Here is a 21,083-nt window from a genome sequence, read left to right as displayed (position 1 = left end):
AAACTTCCGAAAACAGAGGGGAAAGGGAAAATTATGGGCTTAAGAAATAAGAAAGCTAGAGAAAAATATCATCTAAATCTGTACAAAAAGTCCTGAGCTCACTCCTGAGGTACATATATGTAAAACCTGTGAGAATCAACTGAAGAAAAGCACTGAGATCTCAAGATGGTGCAGACTACCATCAAGGTTCCACACAGACTCCTGGGTAACACACACGAGACAAACCAGAATAGCATACAGAGGTATAAAGGCTTTGGAAATTAAACCAATACTGGAAGTAAAAACAGCTCACAGAAGTCAGGTCAGGACATACAGTCTCAAACTAATCAAACTGACTGTCAGCTAAAAAGAAACCACATATTCACATAAGCAAAAAAAAACCTCTAGCATTCTCCAGAAGTTTTAGACAGGAGTCAGAATCTCATAACACAGTATTCAAAGTGTCAAGGATACAATCCAAAATTTAACATACAAAGAACCAGGAAAATCTAACCAGCTCTCAAGAAATAAGACAAAAGATGCCAACCACAAGATGATCCAAATGTTAGAATTCTCAGAAAATTACTTTAAATCAGTGTTTACAATCATGATACAAAAAGGGAAAGCAAACACTTTTGAAACAAATGCAAAGATAGACATGCTCAGCAAAGAAAAACAGACTAATTTTTTTAAATGGTTGTACTGAAAAATACAATAATGGAAATTAAAAATTCACTGGAGGGGCCCAATAGTAGAATGGATACAGCAAAGGACAGAGTCAGTGAACTTGAAGACAAGTCAATAGAAATAATTCAATCTAAACCATAGGAAGAAAAAAGAATAGGGAAAAAATGAGCAGACACAATAATATTAGACAATATCAAAAGATTTAGTATTCATGTTATATAAGATTCAGAAAGAGGAGAGATAGGTGCAAAAAATTTTTGAAGAAATAATGGCTAAAAATTTCCCCAAAGTGGTGAAAAATGTAAACTTACAGATCTAAGAACCTCAGTGAATGCCAAACAAAATGAACTAAAAACAAAAAACAAACTAATGAAAGCCAGAAGACAGTGAAACAACACTTTTAAAGTACTGAGAGAAAAATACTGTCAAGTTAAATGTACAGAAAATGTACTTCAGAAGTGAAGGTGAAATAAAGACATTCTAAGATGAAAGAAAACTAAGAGAACTAATTCACATGGAAATTAAAAGAATAACAAAAAATTTCAAGAATCATTTTATTATTTCAAGAATACTTATTATTTTATTCTTATTATTTTATTATTTCAAGAAATATTAATTTAAGAATAATCATGAGGACCTTCCTGGTGGCGCAGTGGTTAAGAATCCTCCTGCCAACGCAGGGGACACGGGTTCGAGCCCTGGTCCGGGAACATCCCACATGGCACAAAGCAACTAAGCCCGTGTGCCACAACTACTGAGCCTGTGCTCTAGAGCCCGCGAGCCACAACTACTGAGCCTGTGTGCCACAACTACTGAAGCCCGTGTGCCTAGAGCCTGTGCTCCGCAGCAAGAGAAGCCACTGAAATGAGAAGCCCGTGCACCGCAATGAAGAGTAGCCCCCCACTTGCCGCAACTAGAGAAAGCCTGCACGCAGCAATGAAGACCTAATGCAGCCAAAAATAAATAAATTAATTTTTAAAAATAATCATGAAAAGAAGGAACAAAGTTGAAGGATTCACACTTTCCAATTTCAAAATTATCTACATGTCAATGTTAATAGCAGCTTTATTCATAAAGCTTTGTAGGTAAAACATGTTTTGCCAATGGAACAGATGTGCAATGAGAGGGAAAGGGGGAAGTAAAGAAGACATTTCAAGAAGGAGAGAATAATCAACTGTGTCAAACACTGCTGAGAGTTACAGTATTATGAGAACTGACCACCAGATATGAATGGCATGATGGGTGGGCGCCATGAACAGATAAGTGAGTTAGGTTCCCCTCAATTCTGTGCACCAAAGGTACTAAAAGACAGTAATTAAACTGGCTCATAGGGTAAAATCACAGGACTGTCAGGGATCCCATTAATCTCTTTCCAAAATAGAAATTTGCCAGTCTTTGCTTATTTAAGAAAAAAAAAGAATTTCTAATACCAAGCAGTAAATAGGTACCTGATCTAGTTTCACCCCATTAAATATCTGCCTCTGGGAAAACAGCTCATGATTTGCAACAGAACACCCCAATAACCCCAAGACATGCCCTACCTTCAAGGACTTAGATCCTAAACTGCCTTGGCTTCCTCAATCTTGCACACTACTCCACACCTTCATTCTCCCACTCTGCTTAGCTCAGCTCCACCTCCACTGACATCTCCGCCTGGCCTCTTAATCTAATGTGGAGCCTGCTTACCTCCCAGTCAGTTCCTAGTTTCCCATCTTCCGCTCCCACTCCCAGACTCAGGGATTCACCCATTCTCAGCGCAATGGGTGTTGCTCAGTCCAGTTCTTAGAATCCCTCTTCCTATGCTTTGCCGTAACAACAACCCCACAGCTGACCCAGCCCGTACAGGTCTTCAAGGCAGGCTCCAGAAAACAGGTCTTCTACTGATATTTGTTGATTAGAGTTGAAATAGCATCTTGAAATATAAAGGATAGTTCTAAGAGGACCAAAAGAAGATGATCCCTATTACATAGAACACTATTATAAAATGTGGTCACCTTAGTTGTTGAATACACAGAATATGAACACAAACAGTAAGTTAAACTGAAGAAATCTAAAAGACTATGAATGTTGTTTCTTGTTTGTAAAGACAAGAGTATGACAAAGGCAATGGGAATGTTAAGTACCCTTGTGTTAAAACAGTGACGAAAATTAGTCATAACAAAAAATGAAGTTCAACTAAGGTTTCTTAAATGGAACTAAACAGATTCAGTACCACGGCTAACATTAGTGGAAAAATTTTTTAAGTGACACCTATTCAAGAAGAGTCAGTGACTAAAACACTTTTTCATCAAATAAACTAGGTTTTCTCTCTTTCTGCTTTATCTAAACATAGGCAGGCAGCCCTGGAAAAAAAAATTTTTTCCCCTCCTTTATTTAACAGCCTTAACTGGAAAGAGCCTAGTAGAAAGAATGAAACATCTATTTGTTTCTCATAATATGCTAAACTTTTCATATAGAGAGGACATTATCAAACCATGACGACTATTGGTTTCCTCTAACACACACGCGTGCGCACACACACACACACACACACACACAGGTGTGCTGATCAATACTTGTCAGTCCATACCCCTGTGGCAGCCTCATGACAAAGGTGTAAAATAGCTGCCTCGCCGCAGCACCATTTGTAGTCACTGAATGAAGTGAGGCTCTGTCACCCACAAAAATGAAAGTACCCATGTCTTTGGCATGGTGAGCTTACTAACAGAAGCAACTCCTATGAAGAGATGAAATGCATCAGGGAATATACCTTGAGCTTTAAACCAAAAGTTCTTCTTAACCAAAGTCTATTCAGGGGCTTTCAGGAATCACCAAACTTCCTGAAGTTGCCAGCAAGATTTTGTGTCTGTATATTTTGCTGGAGAAAACGTTCATAGCTTGATCTGGGGAGGTGGCAAACTTCTTCTCTAACGGACTACATAGTAACTATTTTAGGCTTTCTGGCCACATGGTCTTTGAGGCAACTACCCAAATTCTACCGCTGTAAGCACAAAAGCAGTCATAGACAACAGTAAATGAATGGGCATGGCTGTGTTTCAGTAAACTTTTATTTACAAAAAACAGGTTGCAGGCTGGATTTGGACCACAGGCTACAGCCTGCTGACCCCTGTTGTAATCCATCACACTCTTAGTCATTTACTTCTAGGAATCAAGGACTCTGAAGTCCAAATCTTTCTAATTCCCGAGCAATTTTAAAATCCATTTGAAGATATCAAAGAGATCAGTTCATTCTTCTTTGATCTACTCAACTCCAATGACCTCTTCTAAGATATTTCAGCAGCCCCAACTATGGCTAACTCTGTCCACAGATGGTTCCTTTTCTGAAATCAAGAACTTTCTTTTCAACATCCTAAATTTCAACCAATCACTCAGCATAAACCTGAGTGTCCTTTTGCTGTACCTATAATGAACAACTTTTATTATGGAATAACTCCCTCCTCCTCATCATTGTACTCCATTCAAACACCTCGGGCTCATGAATAGACTCAGGGATATCATACGAACGTGCCGAATGACTATCTACAAATTTAGATTTGGTGGCCATTAATGCTCCCACAATTCTTCCAACAATTTTTCTCTCACGCCATCAATAGCTATTCTAAGCCTTCACTGTCCTACATAAGGCCTCATCCCAACATCTCCTAACACAAAACCAGGAAATGACCCTGTGACTACATGGTGATACCTTCAACTGCCTATCTAAGGCTCACCACCTATAAACGTACCTGCACATGAGCCCATCCTTATCCCTCCATTCCCAGTGTAAATAAATTCCCTCCTCCCACTCAAAGCTAATTCCTGCTCTTATGTTTGATCTCTACCACTACCACCTCCTCGGGGACTTTGATAATTACTTAGTATGTTTGGTATTTGCAGAACTGTGTTAGTTTTCTATTGCTGTGTAACAAATTACCACAAACTTAGGGTCTTAAAACAACTCCAATTTATTAGCTAACAGTTTTGGGGGTCAGAAGTCCAGTCACAATCCAGAAGTCTGAATTTTCTGCTCAGGGTCTCATAGACTAAAATCAGGATGTCGGTAGGGCTTCCTTCTGGAGGCTCTGGGGAAGCATTTGTTTCCAAGTTCATTCAGGTTGCTGGCAGAATCCAACTTCCTGTGGGTGCAGGACTAAGATGCCTATTTCATTGCATCTGTCAGCTGGGGGCTGCTCTCAGCATCTAGAGGCTGTGTCCTTGCCACATGGATTCCTTCACCTTCAAAGCCAGCAAATGAAAACCTTTCTCTTGTTGAATCTGAATTCGACAAAGCCATGCCCCAAAATCTTTGCAAAAACAATCTCTTCTTGACATATACACACTACCATATATAAAATAGATAACTAATAAGGACCTACTATATAACACAGGGAACTCTACTCAATACTCTGTAATGGCCTATATGTGAAAAGAATCTAAAAAAGAGTAGATATATGTATATGTGCAACTGATTCACTTTGCTGTACACCTGAAACTAACACATTGTAAGTCAACTATACTCCAATAAAAATTTTAAAAAAAAAGAATAGGGGAAAAAAAATATCCCTTCTTTATCCATAGCCCTTGCTGAAATGGCTAAGAAATAATCTCCTTAAGCTTCCTAGAGGTCACCTGGTTTGTTTGAGAAAATCTGTGAGGCACATGCTTCATTTCCTGAAAGAGTCTTTAGTGTGACTGAATGTTCTGACCTTTTGATCTTTCTGAGGTTTTAGCAAAAGGTTATATAGCCACACCCTGCGCTTCTTCCTCTATGCCACACTTTCAGAAGCAATTTCTTCATTTTAACATTCTTTGCCATCTGGATAGGTTCAAAATTAACTAAATCATCTAGTACTAGTTCCTTTTTGACAAGACTTCTCTCAGTTTACCTTTTTTCTCTCATATTTTATTATAAGTAGCAAGAAGAAACCAGGCAGTACTTTCAACATTTTGCTTGGAAATCTCCTTGGCTATAGCTATGCATCCAACTTCATCACTCAGGTTCTGCCTGCATCTTCAAAGCCTTGAACAGAGAATCCCCCTTGAGTCAAATCCCTCGAATTTTAAAATCCTTTTTTGCCAGGAAGAGCCCAATCCCTTTTAAGGGCTCATCTGATTAGGCAGGATGCACTGAAGATAATCTTCCTTTCTTAAAGACAACTGTGCCAGACAATATAACCTCATCACAGAAGTATCTCATCATAGTCATTGGTCACATCCACACTCAAGGGGAGGGGCAGAGAACCTTGGGTGCCTTCTTAGAATTCTTCCTACAAGGACTGTGTGTGTAGCAATTCTGAAATTACTTTCTATGGACTATACCATTGAAGAAATGAGAAAATATACTGGTGATGTTGGAGGCCAAGTTTCTCACTGGAGAAGTGAAATACAAATATGGAATGGGGAAAGGCTAGGAAGTTGGATTAGCATTGGATATATCAGGGTGAACTCATGATTTTTTAATATATTTTATTTTTTGGTTGGTTGGTTTATCCTCCCAGCCCCAGCTCTGTCTTCTGAAAGAGTCTAGAAGCATTAACACCTCAGCAGCAATGAACATGTCCAGTGCCCAGATGCTGATTTGTAAACAGAATTCCCTATTCAAAAGAGCCACGGAATCCTAGAGAAATCAGAACAGAAAAGTACAAGGTGAGCCAGGAACTTTTCTTGTGCCAGAATGTAAGAAAGTACCCCCCAAATGATGGGGATATGTCAAAAGGATATAAACCAGTGTTATGGAGTTTCTATCAGATAAAAAGCTCTGGAAATATTCAGAAATTGCAAAGAAACACAATGTACTTTAAATCACTGCATTTTTTAGAGTTTATATTTGCAGTTAAAACCATCAGTTACAAATGCTTAAGGAAATAAAAATATACCTAGAATTCACAGTTTACAATATTTTACTCCTACGAAACAATATTTACCATTAAAAGGACATGCCTAAAATACTTCATCTCCAAATAATAAGGGCAATTTTCTGGAGTGGCTGGATATCAGAATAACTACATGTACTATTCAAATATAAATACAGCATTTGAAAATACCTTTTTCCCAGAATTCTTTATAAAGCTTCTAATCTCCATAATTAAAGTACACTCACAGAGAGATGGCCCACTAAAATATTCAAGAATTCTGGTGTCCCCTGAGCCTGTCCCCTCCCACTTTAGCCAAGTAATTATGAAATAAATGGCACAGAACTGTTTTAATGTTGAAAAAGAAAAAGGCTGAAGGCAAAGGATGTGTCTAAGAGTTTAAAGTAATAGGGAAAAACACTCTCTGGGACTTCCCTGGCGGTCCAGTGGTTAAGACTCCGCACTTCCACTGCAGGGGGCGCAGGTTTGATCCTTGGTCGAGAACTAAGATCCCACATGCCGCAGGGCGCGGTCAGAAAAAAAAGAACAGAAAAAAAAGAAAAACACTCTCTGATTGGAAGTAATGTACTAACATTCTTGTTTAGAATAAATAAGTTTTAGATGACAATGTAACTACAGTTTTTAAAGCATGCTTTTGAACGGTTTAAGGGCTGATTCCTGTTTATCCTTGTCCTACTTTCCTAATGACTTAAACCTGAAGAAGTAATGCCCCATTTTCCCACATAATATAACCAATAAATCCCATGAACCCCAGATCAGTGACCTTCATATTTTAAAGACATAGCAGAGGGCTTCCCTGGTGGCGCAGTGGTTGAGAGTCTGCCTGCCAATGCAGGGGACACGGGTTCGCGCCCTGGTCTGGGAGGATCCCACATGCCACGGAGCAACTGGGCCCGTGAGCCACAACTACTGAGCCTGCGTGTCTGGAGCCTGTGCTCCGCAACAGGAGAGGCCGCGATAGTGAGAGGCCCGCGCACCGCGATGAAGAGTGGCCCCCGCTTGCCGCAACTAGAGAAAGCCCTCACACAGAAACGAAGACCCAACACAGCCATAAATAAATAAATAAATAAAATATTTAAAAAAATAAAAAAAAATAAAGACATAGCAGAACCTGATTTTCAAAGGATAACTTATAGAGAACTCCAACACATAAAACAGACAAAACTGGAACTTCTCTGGCTGAAGGAGGAGGACTGCTGCCCCTCACTCACACTCTAAGGCCTCTCATTCCACCCCACTACAGGCCCTGAGGCACTGGCATACAATCCCAAGACTGCAGAACATGGAAAATGTGCCTCCAAACAATAACTGATGTAAAGGTTCTGGTGTGATCAGAAAAAATGTTTTTCAGATGCATAAAGGAAAAAATACAGAAATTGACATCTTAATAGTGATTATATTTGGGTAGCAGAATTATGAGTATTTTTTCTTTCTTTATTTTCCAAATTTTTAATAGTCAATAAGAATTACTCTTAGAAACCCAATAAACTATTTTTAAAAGGTATAAATGTAAATACTCTCCCTGTAATGCATTGTGTTGCAGTATGTAACAGAAAAAAAAATTCTGTACCACTATAGGTACACATTAAAAAGAAATATACACATACACACAGAGACACAAAGATTAGAGATAAAAATCTAACGATATAACAATTTAATAATATAATTAGAAAGGCCTGTTTATGTTTGAAGTACATAATATTTTATCATAATAGATTAGATATATTTAATAGTTTCCTTTAATGTCCTACTTGTTGAACTTTCCAGTAAAGCCACAAGTTAATAATTACTCTTGGAATCAGAAAAGAAGCTTAGAAGTTAAGAAAAAGTATCCCATGAAATCTGCTTCTTTCAAATAATAATTCTTGCATTTCTAAAACCCATCACTCAAGCCAAAGACTACAATAAAGTTACAAGTAATGTTTCCTAAACAAATAGTTAATTATATTTGCTTCTGGAAAATGGAGAGAGTAAATATTAACCATGATTTTGAAATCAAAGTAGAGATAATATTAGACAAGATTGGGAGAGTTATAATATTTAGTTACAATATACAGTTGTTTTTTGCATATTGGTAATTAACTTAATACTTTAATTTCCTACATTTCTACATAGATTTGTTTATCCACCCTCGTCCTACTTTCCCAATAATCTTACTATATGTAATATATATATATTTATATAAATGTATATATATATTTCTGAAATAAATATATATATATTTCTGAAACTGCAGAAACAGCCAGATACAGAACCAACCAGATTTCTTTCTTCTTGAAACTTTCTTGGCTAAAACCTAAATCCACAAAGTCTTAGTCTTTTTATAATGTAAGAAGCCCTGAGCGGCTGAAATCATTAAGAGCTTAGAAACTGGCAAAAACTTCTCTTCCTCATATTAGTTAAGCAAAATTGTCTATGGTAGCCATAAACTAAAAAAGAATAAGTTAAATAAGAGTTTTTAAAGCTTTCATTTCCACAAACCCATTGTTTAAATAAAGTTTTAGATTCCCAAAATCTTCAAATAAAACAGATAAAAACAGAACTATTTGAGTTTAAGATAGGGAGATTGATCTGGAGCCCTATCTGCTTTATTTCCTTATCACCATCACCCTCAAAACAACATCTTTGGTGGAATCCTCAGGGCAATGATTTTAAGATGAGGGGAGAGAAACTCTAGTGAAATACGTGGGGGGAAAAAAACACTATTCAAACCACCACTACAATATAATTGCATATAGCATTATGTTTAAATTATATTTGAATGCTGTTTGAATCGTCTAACACACACTGGACACTCAATAAACAGTCAATAAACAAAAGGAAAGGCATGAGACTGTGATCTCATTAGGATTAAGAGGCATTTCACTAGGCTTCAGCAGAGGGCAGTTTGAAACACACTGTATTAATTTATTCCAATAGCTCAACTACAGCACCTAAAATAGATTACAGTCAATTCTCATTACTCGCAGCAGTTACGGTCTACAGAGTTCTGCAAACACTGAATTATCAAATACAGGATTAGATTACTGCAAGTCTCTGGTCACATTTTTGTCAACCAATCAATACATAACTTTGTTTTATGTATGTTTGTGTTTAAGGACATCTTTTATTTAACATATATAGTTGAGTCATTAACAATGAACTCATAGCCAACAGCACTATAACTCTTTCCTGAATGAAGCTTATCTAACACATGTATTTTCTCTATAAGGCACATCAAAGACTTTCTTGAACTTAGGTAACACTTGACAGGACTACAGCAATTCAGCCCTGGGGGCCATTTTAAACAGCAAGATCACCAACAAAAAGCACAAAAATAAGAAAAATGTAGCACTAAATAGACCCAAAAGGACACTTGATTACAGCATGAGAACTGAAACAAGAAGGTGGAGCATCGCCTTGCTCAAATGCTTTTTTGCCACTCTGTGCCAGACGCGTGTCTGGAAATTACCATGAAAGTGCTGTGAGTATTGATTCTGGGGTTACAAAAAAGTTTTAGCAAGTAGGTGAGCTTGCAAATACAGAAACCACAAATAATGAGGATCGAGTGTATTTTCTTAGACAATCAAATCTCATGTAAGACGTTGACTTAGGCACAACCCAAAGGTACTAGAAGAAGGTACTAGATAGGAGGGGAAGAAAGAGTGAAAATCAGAATTCAAATGAAGGCTCAAAATTCTACATCAACCATATGCCCTGACACTTTAACATATCTTTAAATCGTTTTTATTTACGTATAGGAGAGATTTACTTAGAGAAGTATTACAACATATAAAAACTACATAAAGTCTTAATTTCCACTCATACAGTGGTAGACTTGATATAATGCATAATAAAAACCTTTTAAAATCCAGAATGCACAAAGTGCTGCACAGTGTGGTCACTAAATTAAAAATTGCATTATTGTTCCCAATCCATCACCCCTCCCTGTATCCACAACCTCTGACATGTGGTACTGCAGTTCCTCTCACTACAGACCAGATGTTACTCATGGTCATGTGACTTGCTTTGGTCAGTGGAATGTTCGTGGACATGATATGAGCAATGGTTTGAAATATGCTTTCAGAGTTGGAGTTTCCTTCTTGTATTTCTGCCATCACCATAAGAAAAACATGCCCTCAGGTAGTCTGTTGGTACAAGGAGGAACAGAGTCACACGGAACAAACCTACACTCTACCTGCAGCTTGGAGCCAAGCCCAGGCAAGAGCAGCCAACCCATATATATGTTAGCAATTATAAATAAGCCATTAAGTTTCATAGCATTATTGGGACTATAGTTAATTGATATTTAATATACATTAATTTTAAAATATTATTATACCACTAAAAGCCTTTACATAAAAAGATTGATGAGACCCCCTTTCATTCTTGTCCTAAAGCCTAGTACATAGTAGGTTTGTGGTAGACTGTATTTCAAAAGATGGCTGCATTCATATCTCCCAACCCACATGATACTTTACAATGTGATCTTGCCATTCACCCACCAAAGGGTGAAGTCTATCTCCTCTCTCCCCGAGTTTGGGCTGGTCCTATGATGCTGTGTAAGACTCAACACCAGACCTTAAGGAATCTGAAGTTCCCATGTTCATCCTTCATGGAACCTAGTCACCAAGCAGCAAGTCAAACCACACTAAGTGTCTACCACACTGTGAGAAAGCCCAAACTAGACATGTGGAAGGAGAAAGGGGGCAGGGTTGGAGGGAGAGAACGTGTGTGTGTGTGTGTGTGTGTGTGTGTGTGTGTGTGTGTGTGTGTGTGTGTATGAGAGAGAGAGAGAGAGAGAGACAGAAGGGGCAGGGGAAAGAGGAAGAGAGAAAGAAATGCCACTGGTGAGAGCACCAGCTGTAAACCATCAGAGTGAGCCCATTTTGGACTTTACAACTATCCTAGTGCCCCAGCTGACACTATGAAGCAGAACTTCCTGGTCAATGCACAAAATAGCAAGAAATAATAAATTATTTTTAAAAAGACATTAACTTTTGGGGTAAATTATGGCAGCACCAACAAGTTGTTAGTAAATGTGTACTGAATTAATTAAACTCACTAAAATATTCTGTGTCATACTTACCTTGGTGTTGGCCATATCTACAATATACTGGTCTCCTTTTATACACTCCATTACTTCAAAACCATCTCTGTCAATCACTTTGGCCTGAGAGCTTCCAGATACAACAAGAATCATGTCTCCTGTGTTACTGTACTGTAATGACTTGATCTGATGGCTATGAAAAAAAAAAAAAGACAGTCTGGTAAGACACTGAGCATGTTTATACTTTCACTTATTAAGCACTGTCAGAAAAAAAGTCACACAACTCCACAAATTGTTAATTCTACAAAATCAGGAACATCAACCTCAAATGGGCCCTCAACACCAGTGCCTACCCTGTTAAGCTCTCCTCCCACTCTCCACACAATCTATTAAAATCTTCTCTACTCGCCTTAAATCTTCAACCCAAACAACTCCCCCTCTGTAGCTGCTGATTCTTCCTGCTCTTTCCCAGAAGAAACATATAAGAACTGCCTCAACGTCCTCTGATTACTGTTATAAATGTATCTGCTTCTGAACACCTCTCTTGCTTCTTCCGTTTGATTACAACGGTGAAAATGAACCTCTTCCTCCCCCAGGCATATCTACTACCTATATCCTGGATCCCACCCCTTTCCAGTCTCCTCAGTAACTTCTGACTACTCTCCCCCTCTCTCCTCCCGTTCACAGCTAAGCTATCTAAACAAGTTTTCATCTCCTTCCTTATTTCTCTAGCACTGTAGTATCCTTTCCACCCTCACCACCCCACTGAAAGTGATCTTGCCATTGTGGCTGTAGTGAATGCTATGGTGTGCCACCCAGATGGATCCTTTCAGGACTGAAGTACTCATTCCCCCAAGCTTCCAGGATTTGGCCTGCTGGTGGCTTACAACTAAACCCTCAGGAATTTCCCTGAGTTGCAGAGAACTCCCTCATCCAAGGCTATGTTACCATCCCAAAGCGTCCCACAGTCAATGACTGGTCAATGTGCAGTAAAATGGTCCAGCCCTCTGTTTCAATCGGGAATATCTCAGAAGGGTTACTCCAGCTTCAGATCTCCCTGTGGGAATCAGCTGAGGCTGCTGTTGCAACTACCTGGCAATTCAGTTCCTCCATCTTCCTAATGCTGCTTCCCTGCACCTTCTCTCCTAGGGGTTGATCCCAGAAGCACTCCTCAACAAACCTCCTACATGCAAATCCTGAAGCTTCAAAATGTTTGGCGGGAACCTAACCTGAGAGACTTGGTAGCAAAAGTAGACCTAAGAAGTCCACTCCAGTGGTGTCAGTCACTGACTGGTTAGCAATGAGGACCCCATCTCTGGTGGTACATAGTCCCTGATAAGCTGCAGCAGTGCAAATGCAACTGCTAAAACTGTTGGTCAAAGGGAAAGCACTGGCTGGTGAAATACTTCAGGCATTTGAGAGGTACAGGAAAAGAAGTAATTGAAAGGACTATGGAACTGGGTAGCTATTGCTAGGGGCAGTCAGCGCAAAAAAAAAAAAGACAATGAAAGGCTGAGGATGATTAATCACTAATTAAAGACTACAGACTGAAAGCCGGAGGGCCCATTTAGCAGCATATAAAGACAGGGTTATTGCTCTCTGTCAGGTAAGTGCTATGCAGTCACTGATCCCGTAAAGCAGGTGTTTCTACTTCTATTAGGAAGGAAGACCAAAAGCAGTTGACATTCGTATGTAAATCAACAGCAGCATACATTTACATGCTTGAACCAGGGCTATGTTAATTTTCTAGTCCTTTGTCTTAAAATAGTCCCAAGGGACCTGGATCACCTGGACAATCCAAAGAAATTCATGCTGGTCCATGATCTCCATGACAGCATGTTAACTATATCAGGTGAGCAAAATGTCTAAACTACATTGGTGAGAAACACTCTCTCCAGGAGATGAGAGATAAAACCTAGAAAAGATCAGGAGAGACTGAAAAGGAGATGTGGGGAAGATCCACATAGACAGACATATGAAAGTGGACACCAAAAATGAAGCTCTTTGTATCACACGTTAACCCCAGAGAGCATCAACCTTAAAAGAGGCAATGAATAACCATGCAGACAAAGTTAGTTGGCCAGTTCAGTTGACATTAGCTAGCTTTTGTCATCATCCACTCCACTCTTAATGCAATAGGCTCATAAATGAAACAGTGGTGCTAGCAGGGATGAAAGTTATGCATGGGAATGACAACAACTCTCCAAAGTTGACCTAACTATTGCTGAAGGTCCAACCCGCCAGTAACAGAGGCCTATGGTAAGACCCCCTCCTAAAATCAATACTAAGCTAATAAATATGTAAAATACATAATATGAAAGACTGTGATAAGTGTACAGGGAAAAACAGAATGGAGAAGGCAGATAGTAGGTACCAAGGGGGCAGGAATAAATATTTAAGTGGAGTGGTCAGGAAGTAGTGACTGAATAGTTTATCAGGTAACTGAGGTAGTAGGTTATGGAGATATTTTCAGGAAGAGTATTCCAAGAAGAGGGAACAGTTACTAGAAAGGACCTGCAGCAAGAGAATACTTGGTATGTTCCCAATGTGGCTGTAGAATGAGCAAAAAGAACAGGAGTTGGAGATAAGGTCAGAAGCAGCAGTGGGGTGGTGCAGATCATGGAGGGCCAGGTAGGCACCAAAAGGACCTTGGTTTTACTCTCTCTAGAAGAAATGAGAGGAAACCCACTAGAGCATTTGAGCTGAGAAATGACACAATCTGACTTATTCTGTACAGAACCACTTTTTTGGCCTGGACTATTTATAGTCTGAAGTCTATGGAGCCCTTTTTAGCATGTTTTTAAACACATTAAAAAACCACACCAGACATACCATGGAAATCATTCATGAAGAAATAACTATAAAAATATATATTTTTTTAAATTTGTGACATAATATGGAGTTTCTACACTAATGTATCAAGTAACTAGGCCTAGAGGCAGGTCTGATAACTTCTGTAATTTCAAAGCAGTGATGATCATATACAATATATCTTTCAATATACCTCTAACAATGGTAATGTGATATGAAAGCATCTGAAATTTGCAGGTACACCTGTGACTTTGTTGCCTACTTTCATAATTAAAGGAAATGCTAAATTTCAGTTAGAGGTTAGTGAAAGGAAAGAAATTTTTATCCAGGTTCACAGAAATTGGGAGAACCAGATATTGAACTCATGAGCCATAGAATTTTGTATAACCATAATTAAGAAATTAAGTGACAAAGTAGAAATCTTATATGTAGAACTGAAAATCATAAAAAAGAAATATGAAGAAATTCTAGAATGAAAAATACATAACTGAAATTTAGAACTAATAGATGGGTTTAATAGCAGAGAATTAACAGTTAAAAGATCACTTTTAGATTGAAGCATGGTGAGAAAAAATGGAAAATGCAGAAAAAAACATAAGATACACATAAGATATGGTAAAAAGGTCTCATACGGGAATTGCAGAATGGAAGGAGTGAGAAGCAAAATGTGAAGAGGTGACTGTTAAAATTGGAAAAATGATAAAAGACACTAAACCAGAGATTCAGTAAGTATTATAAACACAGTAGGATAGTAGAAAACCACACCCAGGCATATCATAGTAAAATTGCTGAAAAATTAAAGACAAAAGTAAAAACGTTTAAAACAGCCAGAGTGGGGAAAAAAATACCTCAAAAGGGTAAAAATAAAACTAACGGAAGACTTTTGCAAAGAAGCAAACAAAAGCCAGAGGACAACGCAATGATATCTTCAAAGTTCTGAATAAAAATAACTGCCTATATGGAATTATAGGATCACTAAAAATAAAGACAAAATAATTTCCCGAAAAATAGAAGCCAAAAGAGTTTGTCAACAGCTGACTATACTAACGGAAAGAGCCCTCAGGCAGAAAGAAAATGATCCCAGATAAAAGCATACAGACACAGTATGGTATGAAAAATAACAGAAAGGGAGGATATATAAGTAAATCTCAATGACTACTGACTTCATAAAACAACAATAATATATCTGATGGGACTTAAAATGTATACACACACACATACCCATATATAAAATTGAAATACATGAAAAGAACTGCAAAAGTGTAGGAGAGGATAAATGTAGTTACATATAGTAAATGTTCTAAAGTCTTTGTATTGACTGGGAAGGGGTAACAGTACTAATTTTTAATAAAATTTCAGTCTATTATTAGAATATATGATGTAATCTTTAGGGTAACCACTAAAGGAACAGTAAAAAACACTAACAAGCCAACTGAGAGGAGAATATATAGTATTAAAAAATTAATGCAGGGACTTCCCTGGTGGTGCAGTGGTTGGGTGTCCACCTGCCAATGCAGGGGACACGGATTCGAGCCCTGGTCCAGGAAGATCCCACATGCCGCGGAGCAACTAAGCCTGTGCGCCCCAACTACTGAGTCTGTGCTCTACAGCCTGCGAGCCACAACTACTGAAGCCCACGTGCCACAACTACTGAGCCCACATGCCACAACTACTGAAGCTTGCACGCCTAGAGCCTGTGCTCTGCAACAAGAGAAGCCACCACAATAAGAAGCCCACTCAACGCAATTAAAGAAAGCCCCTGCGCAGCAACAAAGGTCCAATGCAGCCATAAATAAATAAATAAATAAATAATTTAAAAATTTAATTCAAAGGAAAGGACAGTAAATGGGAAATCAAACAGGCTGGACAAATAGAAAACAATGAATGAGATGGATGACTTAGGCTCAAACTTATCAGCAATAACATTAAATATAATTAAATTAAGTATTACAATTAAAAGGCAAAGTTTGTAAGAATGATTAAAAAATAAGCTTTCACTTAAAAGAGACACATCATACAGAGAGGAAAGTGTGAAAGCAAAAGGATGTAAAAACATAATTCACAAATACCGACTAAAAGAAAGCTGGTATATCTTACTAATATCAGGCAGAGTAGACTTTAAAGCAAAGAACATTAATGAAGGTAAAAAGGACATTTCATAATGCCATTTGCAGCAACATGGATAGACCTAGAGATTATCATACTAAGTGAAGTAAGTCAAAGACAAATCCCATATGATATCACTTACATGTGGAATCTAAAATACAACACAAATCAACGTATCTATGAAACAAAAACAGACTCACAGACATAGAGAACAGACTTGTGGTTGCCAAGGGGGAAGTGGAGTAGGGGAGGGAAGGAATGGGAGTTTGAGATTAGCGAAGGCAAACTACCATATATAGAATGGATAAACAAAAGTTTCTTATCAGGTTTTGGTATCAAGGTATTTCTGTTCTCATGAAAAAAATTGGAAATCATTCCTACTTTTTCTGTTCTCTGGAGATCTTTGGATATAATTTATTATTTTTTCTAGCTTTTTGAAATGGATGTTTAGATCATTAAAATGTTTTTTTGGTAATATATGCATTTAAGTGTGTAAATTTTCTTCTAAATATGGCTTCGGCTGCATGTCACAAGTTCTAATCCATTGTCTTTTCATCATCACCCAATTAAAAATACTTTCTAATTTCTCTTGTGTTTTCTTCTTTGACCTAGGGATTATTTACTTAATTATTGCTTAATTTTCAAACATTTGGTGGTTTTCAAATTATTTTTTAGAATTGCTTTCTCACTTAATTCCACTAGGATTAGAGAACATTTAGACTTTGGGCATTTATTGAGACTTGATTTACAGACCAGTATATGTCAATTTTAAAAGCATTATTTATATGCCTGAATGTATTTTGGAACAACATATGTAAATTAGTCATTTATTAATTATGTTGTTCAAATCTTCTATTTCCGTACTGATTTTTTTTTTTTTTTTTTTTTTTTTTTTTCAATATCAGTTACTGGGAAAGTCACACTCCCAGTATGACTGTGGATTTGCCTGTTTCTTCCTTTAGTTTTGTTGGTTTTTGCTTTATATATTTGGAGGTATATCATTAGGTGCAAGTACATTTAAAACATCTTCTTGGAAAAAAAGAGCTGAGCACAGAGGTAGCTGGAATAAGGTTCCAAAGTGCTTTTGAAAATGTTCATTTTCCCCTGTTAGTCCTTTTGGCTGGAAGAAGTAATGTGTATTTACCTCTGCATTATTTGCAGGGATTCTGCTGAGCTGTTTTCTCATGATATAGCTTTCCCTAAAGAAGGAAAAGGATTTTTAAAAAGTCTTTGAGATAGAAAAGTATATTGTGAGTTTAAAAACTTCGTAGCAGGGAAAAGGCTACATTTTTGTGAAAGATGTGTAAAAAAAAAAAACAATTGTAAGCTGTGTTCTGACATAAATCTGAGGGTAAGCAGAGAAAAGGCTGCTTTTTAAAAAATATATTTTTATGTTTTTATATATGTTTTAGGTACATGCATTTTGTTGCTTTGGAATAAAGCATCACTTGACATAAAAAAAAAAATCTTGGTGGACTGCACATTTTATCATTATAAAATGTCCCTTTTTTTTAGATTTTATTGAAGTATAGTTGATTTACAATGTTGTGTTAATTTCTTCTGTACAGCAAAGTGACTCAGCTATACATACATATATTCTTTTTCATATTCTTTTCCATTATGGTTTGTCACAGGATATTGAATATAGTTCCCTGTGCTATACAATAGCCAATATCTCTTATGAACACAGATACAAAAAAAAGTTCTAAACAAAATACTAGCAAATTCAATCCAGCAATATGTAAATACATCACAATCAAGTAAGAGTTATTTAAGGAAGGCAATACAGGTTTAACATCCAGTCGATTCATGTGATTTTCTATAATTACAGAATATATTAGGAAAAATAATTCAAGTATTTCATAAACCTTATTAAAAGACATTAGTAAGAATATGAATGGGCCAAGTCAAAGACTGGGAGAAAATATTCATAACATGTATCTGACAAAGGATTCCTATCTAATATATGTAAAGAACTCCTAAAGTACAAAATTAAAAAAAAAAATGACCAACAACCCACTAAAAAGCGTGCAAAAGGAATAGACACTTCACAAAATAAATGCAAATGTCCTATGTAAACATTTAAAAATATGGCCAATTACCAGACAGTGTAGGGGACCACAGTTAGGCGGAACAAGCCCATGAGACTACTTTATAGGCTTGAGGCCAGTCTATAGGCAAGATGCTTTGGGGATACATCCTGAACCCACCACAGCTATGGCCACATGTCAGACAGTCACATGTTATTAAAGGAAATCCTCAGAAGTACAAATTAAAAAGGTATATAAATGTTTCTAAGCATGGAGCTGTTTGTTATTTCCCCATAGCACTTAACACCATCTGTTATTATATATGTTTTGTTTATAGTTGGCCTTCCCTCACTAGAACAAAAGCTCCATGAGGACAGGACTATATTTATGTAGTGTTCTATGCCCAAAACCTAAAACAATACCTGGCACACGGGAAGTGTTCTATAAATGCTTGTCAAATGGATATAAATTTTAGAATAATTCCAACTATATCTGTTTGTGATATGTATAAACATTAAAAAGTAGGTTATAAAACAATATGTACAGAATGGTACTAGTTTTGTAAAATAAAAATATTTACATATATGAGTAAAAAAGACTAGAAGGATAAATACCACAATGTTAACAGTAGTTACCTCCACGACATAGGGTTTGAAAAATATACAGATATAAGTGTTAGGGCAAAATAAATTATATATTATTTTAACCAATAAGAGTAAATTATAAAATTCTCAAAGAGCCAGGAAAATTATCACTGGGATGGTGAAATGAAAAAATCTACCCTCTGTGAGGACGAAAGCTATCACATCAACAATTTCAATATAGTCGCGTCTGTCAGTATCCAAGGGTGATCGGTTCCACGACTACCAATCCACATACCAAAATCTGCAGATGGTCAAGTCACCTATATAAAACGGCATAGTAAGTCAGCCCTCTGTACCCGCAGGTTCCACATCCATGGATTCCATCCGCGGTTGGCTGAATCCACAGATTAGAAACCCACAGATACAGAGAGATGACTACATGTGAGTCTGTCACCATCTCACATCCTATAAGACTAGGACTGTTCAAGAGAACTTTCTGTAATGATGGAAATATTCTATATCTATGCTGCCCATTATGGTAGCCACTAGCCACAAGTGTCTATCAAGCACTTGAAATATCACTAGTGCAACTAAGGATCTTAATTTTTAATTTTATTTAATTTAAATTTAAATAGCCACATGTGGCTAGTGGCTAATGAACTGAACAGTGCACCTGTTTACATATGAAATAAATATAAAACAGTATCAAGTTTGGAACAACAGAAGATTCACATTGCCTCATAAAATGGATGAAAAATGAAATACTAAGCTATGTAAAATGTTCTTTAAAAACAAAACGAAAGAAAACCTAATGAAATCTATAAAAGTCCACTTGGACAATAATACCTACCAATATTAAAAAAGCCTCTGTGCAGCTCCCTAAATGTGACTTTCAGTCACAAATTTAGAAATGACTACTGAAGTAAACTCCTCAGGTAAAAATTTTATTACCATGCTAAAAAATAGTCTCTAACATTTTTCACACATGGCAAAGTATCTCACATCAGAGCAATCTTAAAGGTATGCTATCACAGGTGTCATTATCTTAAAAAAGAAATCCTAAACAAATATGAATGGAAAGCAAATAATTAAACACCCTAAATAGATATTAATACACAAACTCAAAGAATTCTGTAATATATATACATATACACACAGACACACAATGGAATATTATTCAGCCATAAAAAAAGAATAAAATTTTGCCATTTGCAACAACACGAATGGACCAAGAGGGTATTATGCTTAGTGAAATAAGTCAGACAGAGAAAGACAAATACTATATGTTATCACTTGCATGTGGAATCTAAAAATAAAACAAACAAACATAACAAAACAGAAACAGACTAACAGATATAAAGAACAAACTAATGGTTACCAGTGGGAGGAGGGATGGGGAAAGGGGCAAGATGGGGGTAGGGGATTAAGAGGGACAAACTACTATGTATAAAATAAATAAGATACAAGGATATATTGTACAGCATAGGAAAAATAGCCAATATTTTATAACAACTTTAAATGGTGTATAATCTATAAAAATATTGAATCACTATGTTATACAACTAAAACTAATATTGTAAATCAACTATACTTTAATTAAAAAAAAACTCTGGTAGAGAACCAACTTAATAATCAAAGCCCAAAACATAAAGTTTCTCTATCAAAAATAAAAATGATCATCTTTTTTTTAAAGCTGTCTTCAGCTATAGCGTCCTTTATGAATGTAATTCTGCTGTCAAAAAATTAATTAAAGGGACTTCCCTGGTGGTCCAGCGGGTAGGACTCCACACTCCCAATGCAGGGGGCCCGGGTTCGATCCCTGGTCAAGGAACTAGATGCTGCATGCATGCCGCAACTAAGAAGTCTGCATGCTGCAACTAAAGACCCACATGCCGCAACGAAGATCTCACATGCTGTAATTAAGACCCGGCGCAGCCTAAATAAATAAAAATCTTTTTACAAAATTAATTAAATTCCTTAATTTATCCTAACAGGCCAAACTCAA

At 37.0% G+C, this 21,083-nt stretch overlaps 1 protein-coding gene across 3 annotated transcripts in view; it reads right to left on the bottom strand.

The window, feature by feature from the left end:
* WDR70 (WD repeat domain 70) overlaps positions 1–21,083 on the bottom strand; it is a 309,011-nt gene that overhangs the window by 192,922 nt on the left and 95,006 nt on the right. For all 3 annotated transcript variants that reach the window (XM_036848060.1, XM_036848058.1, XM_036848059.1), the window contains one exon: positions 11,587–11,740. In XM_036848060.1, the coding sequence (XP_036703955.1) occupies positions 11,587–11,740 (154 nt within the window). The remainder of the gene's footprint in view (positions 1–11,586; positions 11,741–21,083) is intronic.

Source organism: Balaenoptera musculus, chromosome 3 (genome assembly GCF_009873245.2).
Source record: "Balaenoptera musculus isolate JJ_BM4_2016_0621 chromosome 3, mBalMus1.pri.v3, whole genome shotgun sequence".
Classification (NCBI taxonomy): domain Eukaryota; kingdom Metazoa; phylum Chordata; class Mammalia; order Artiodactyla; family Balaenopteridae; genus Balaenoptera; species Balaenoptera musculus.
The sequence above is the reverse complement of the archived record's forward strand: the minus strand, read 5'-3'. Positions and strand labels throughout refer to the sequence as shown.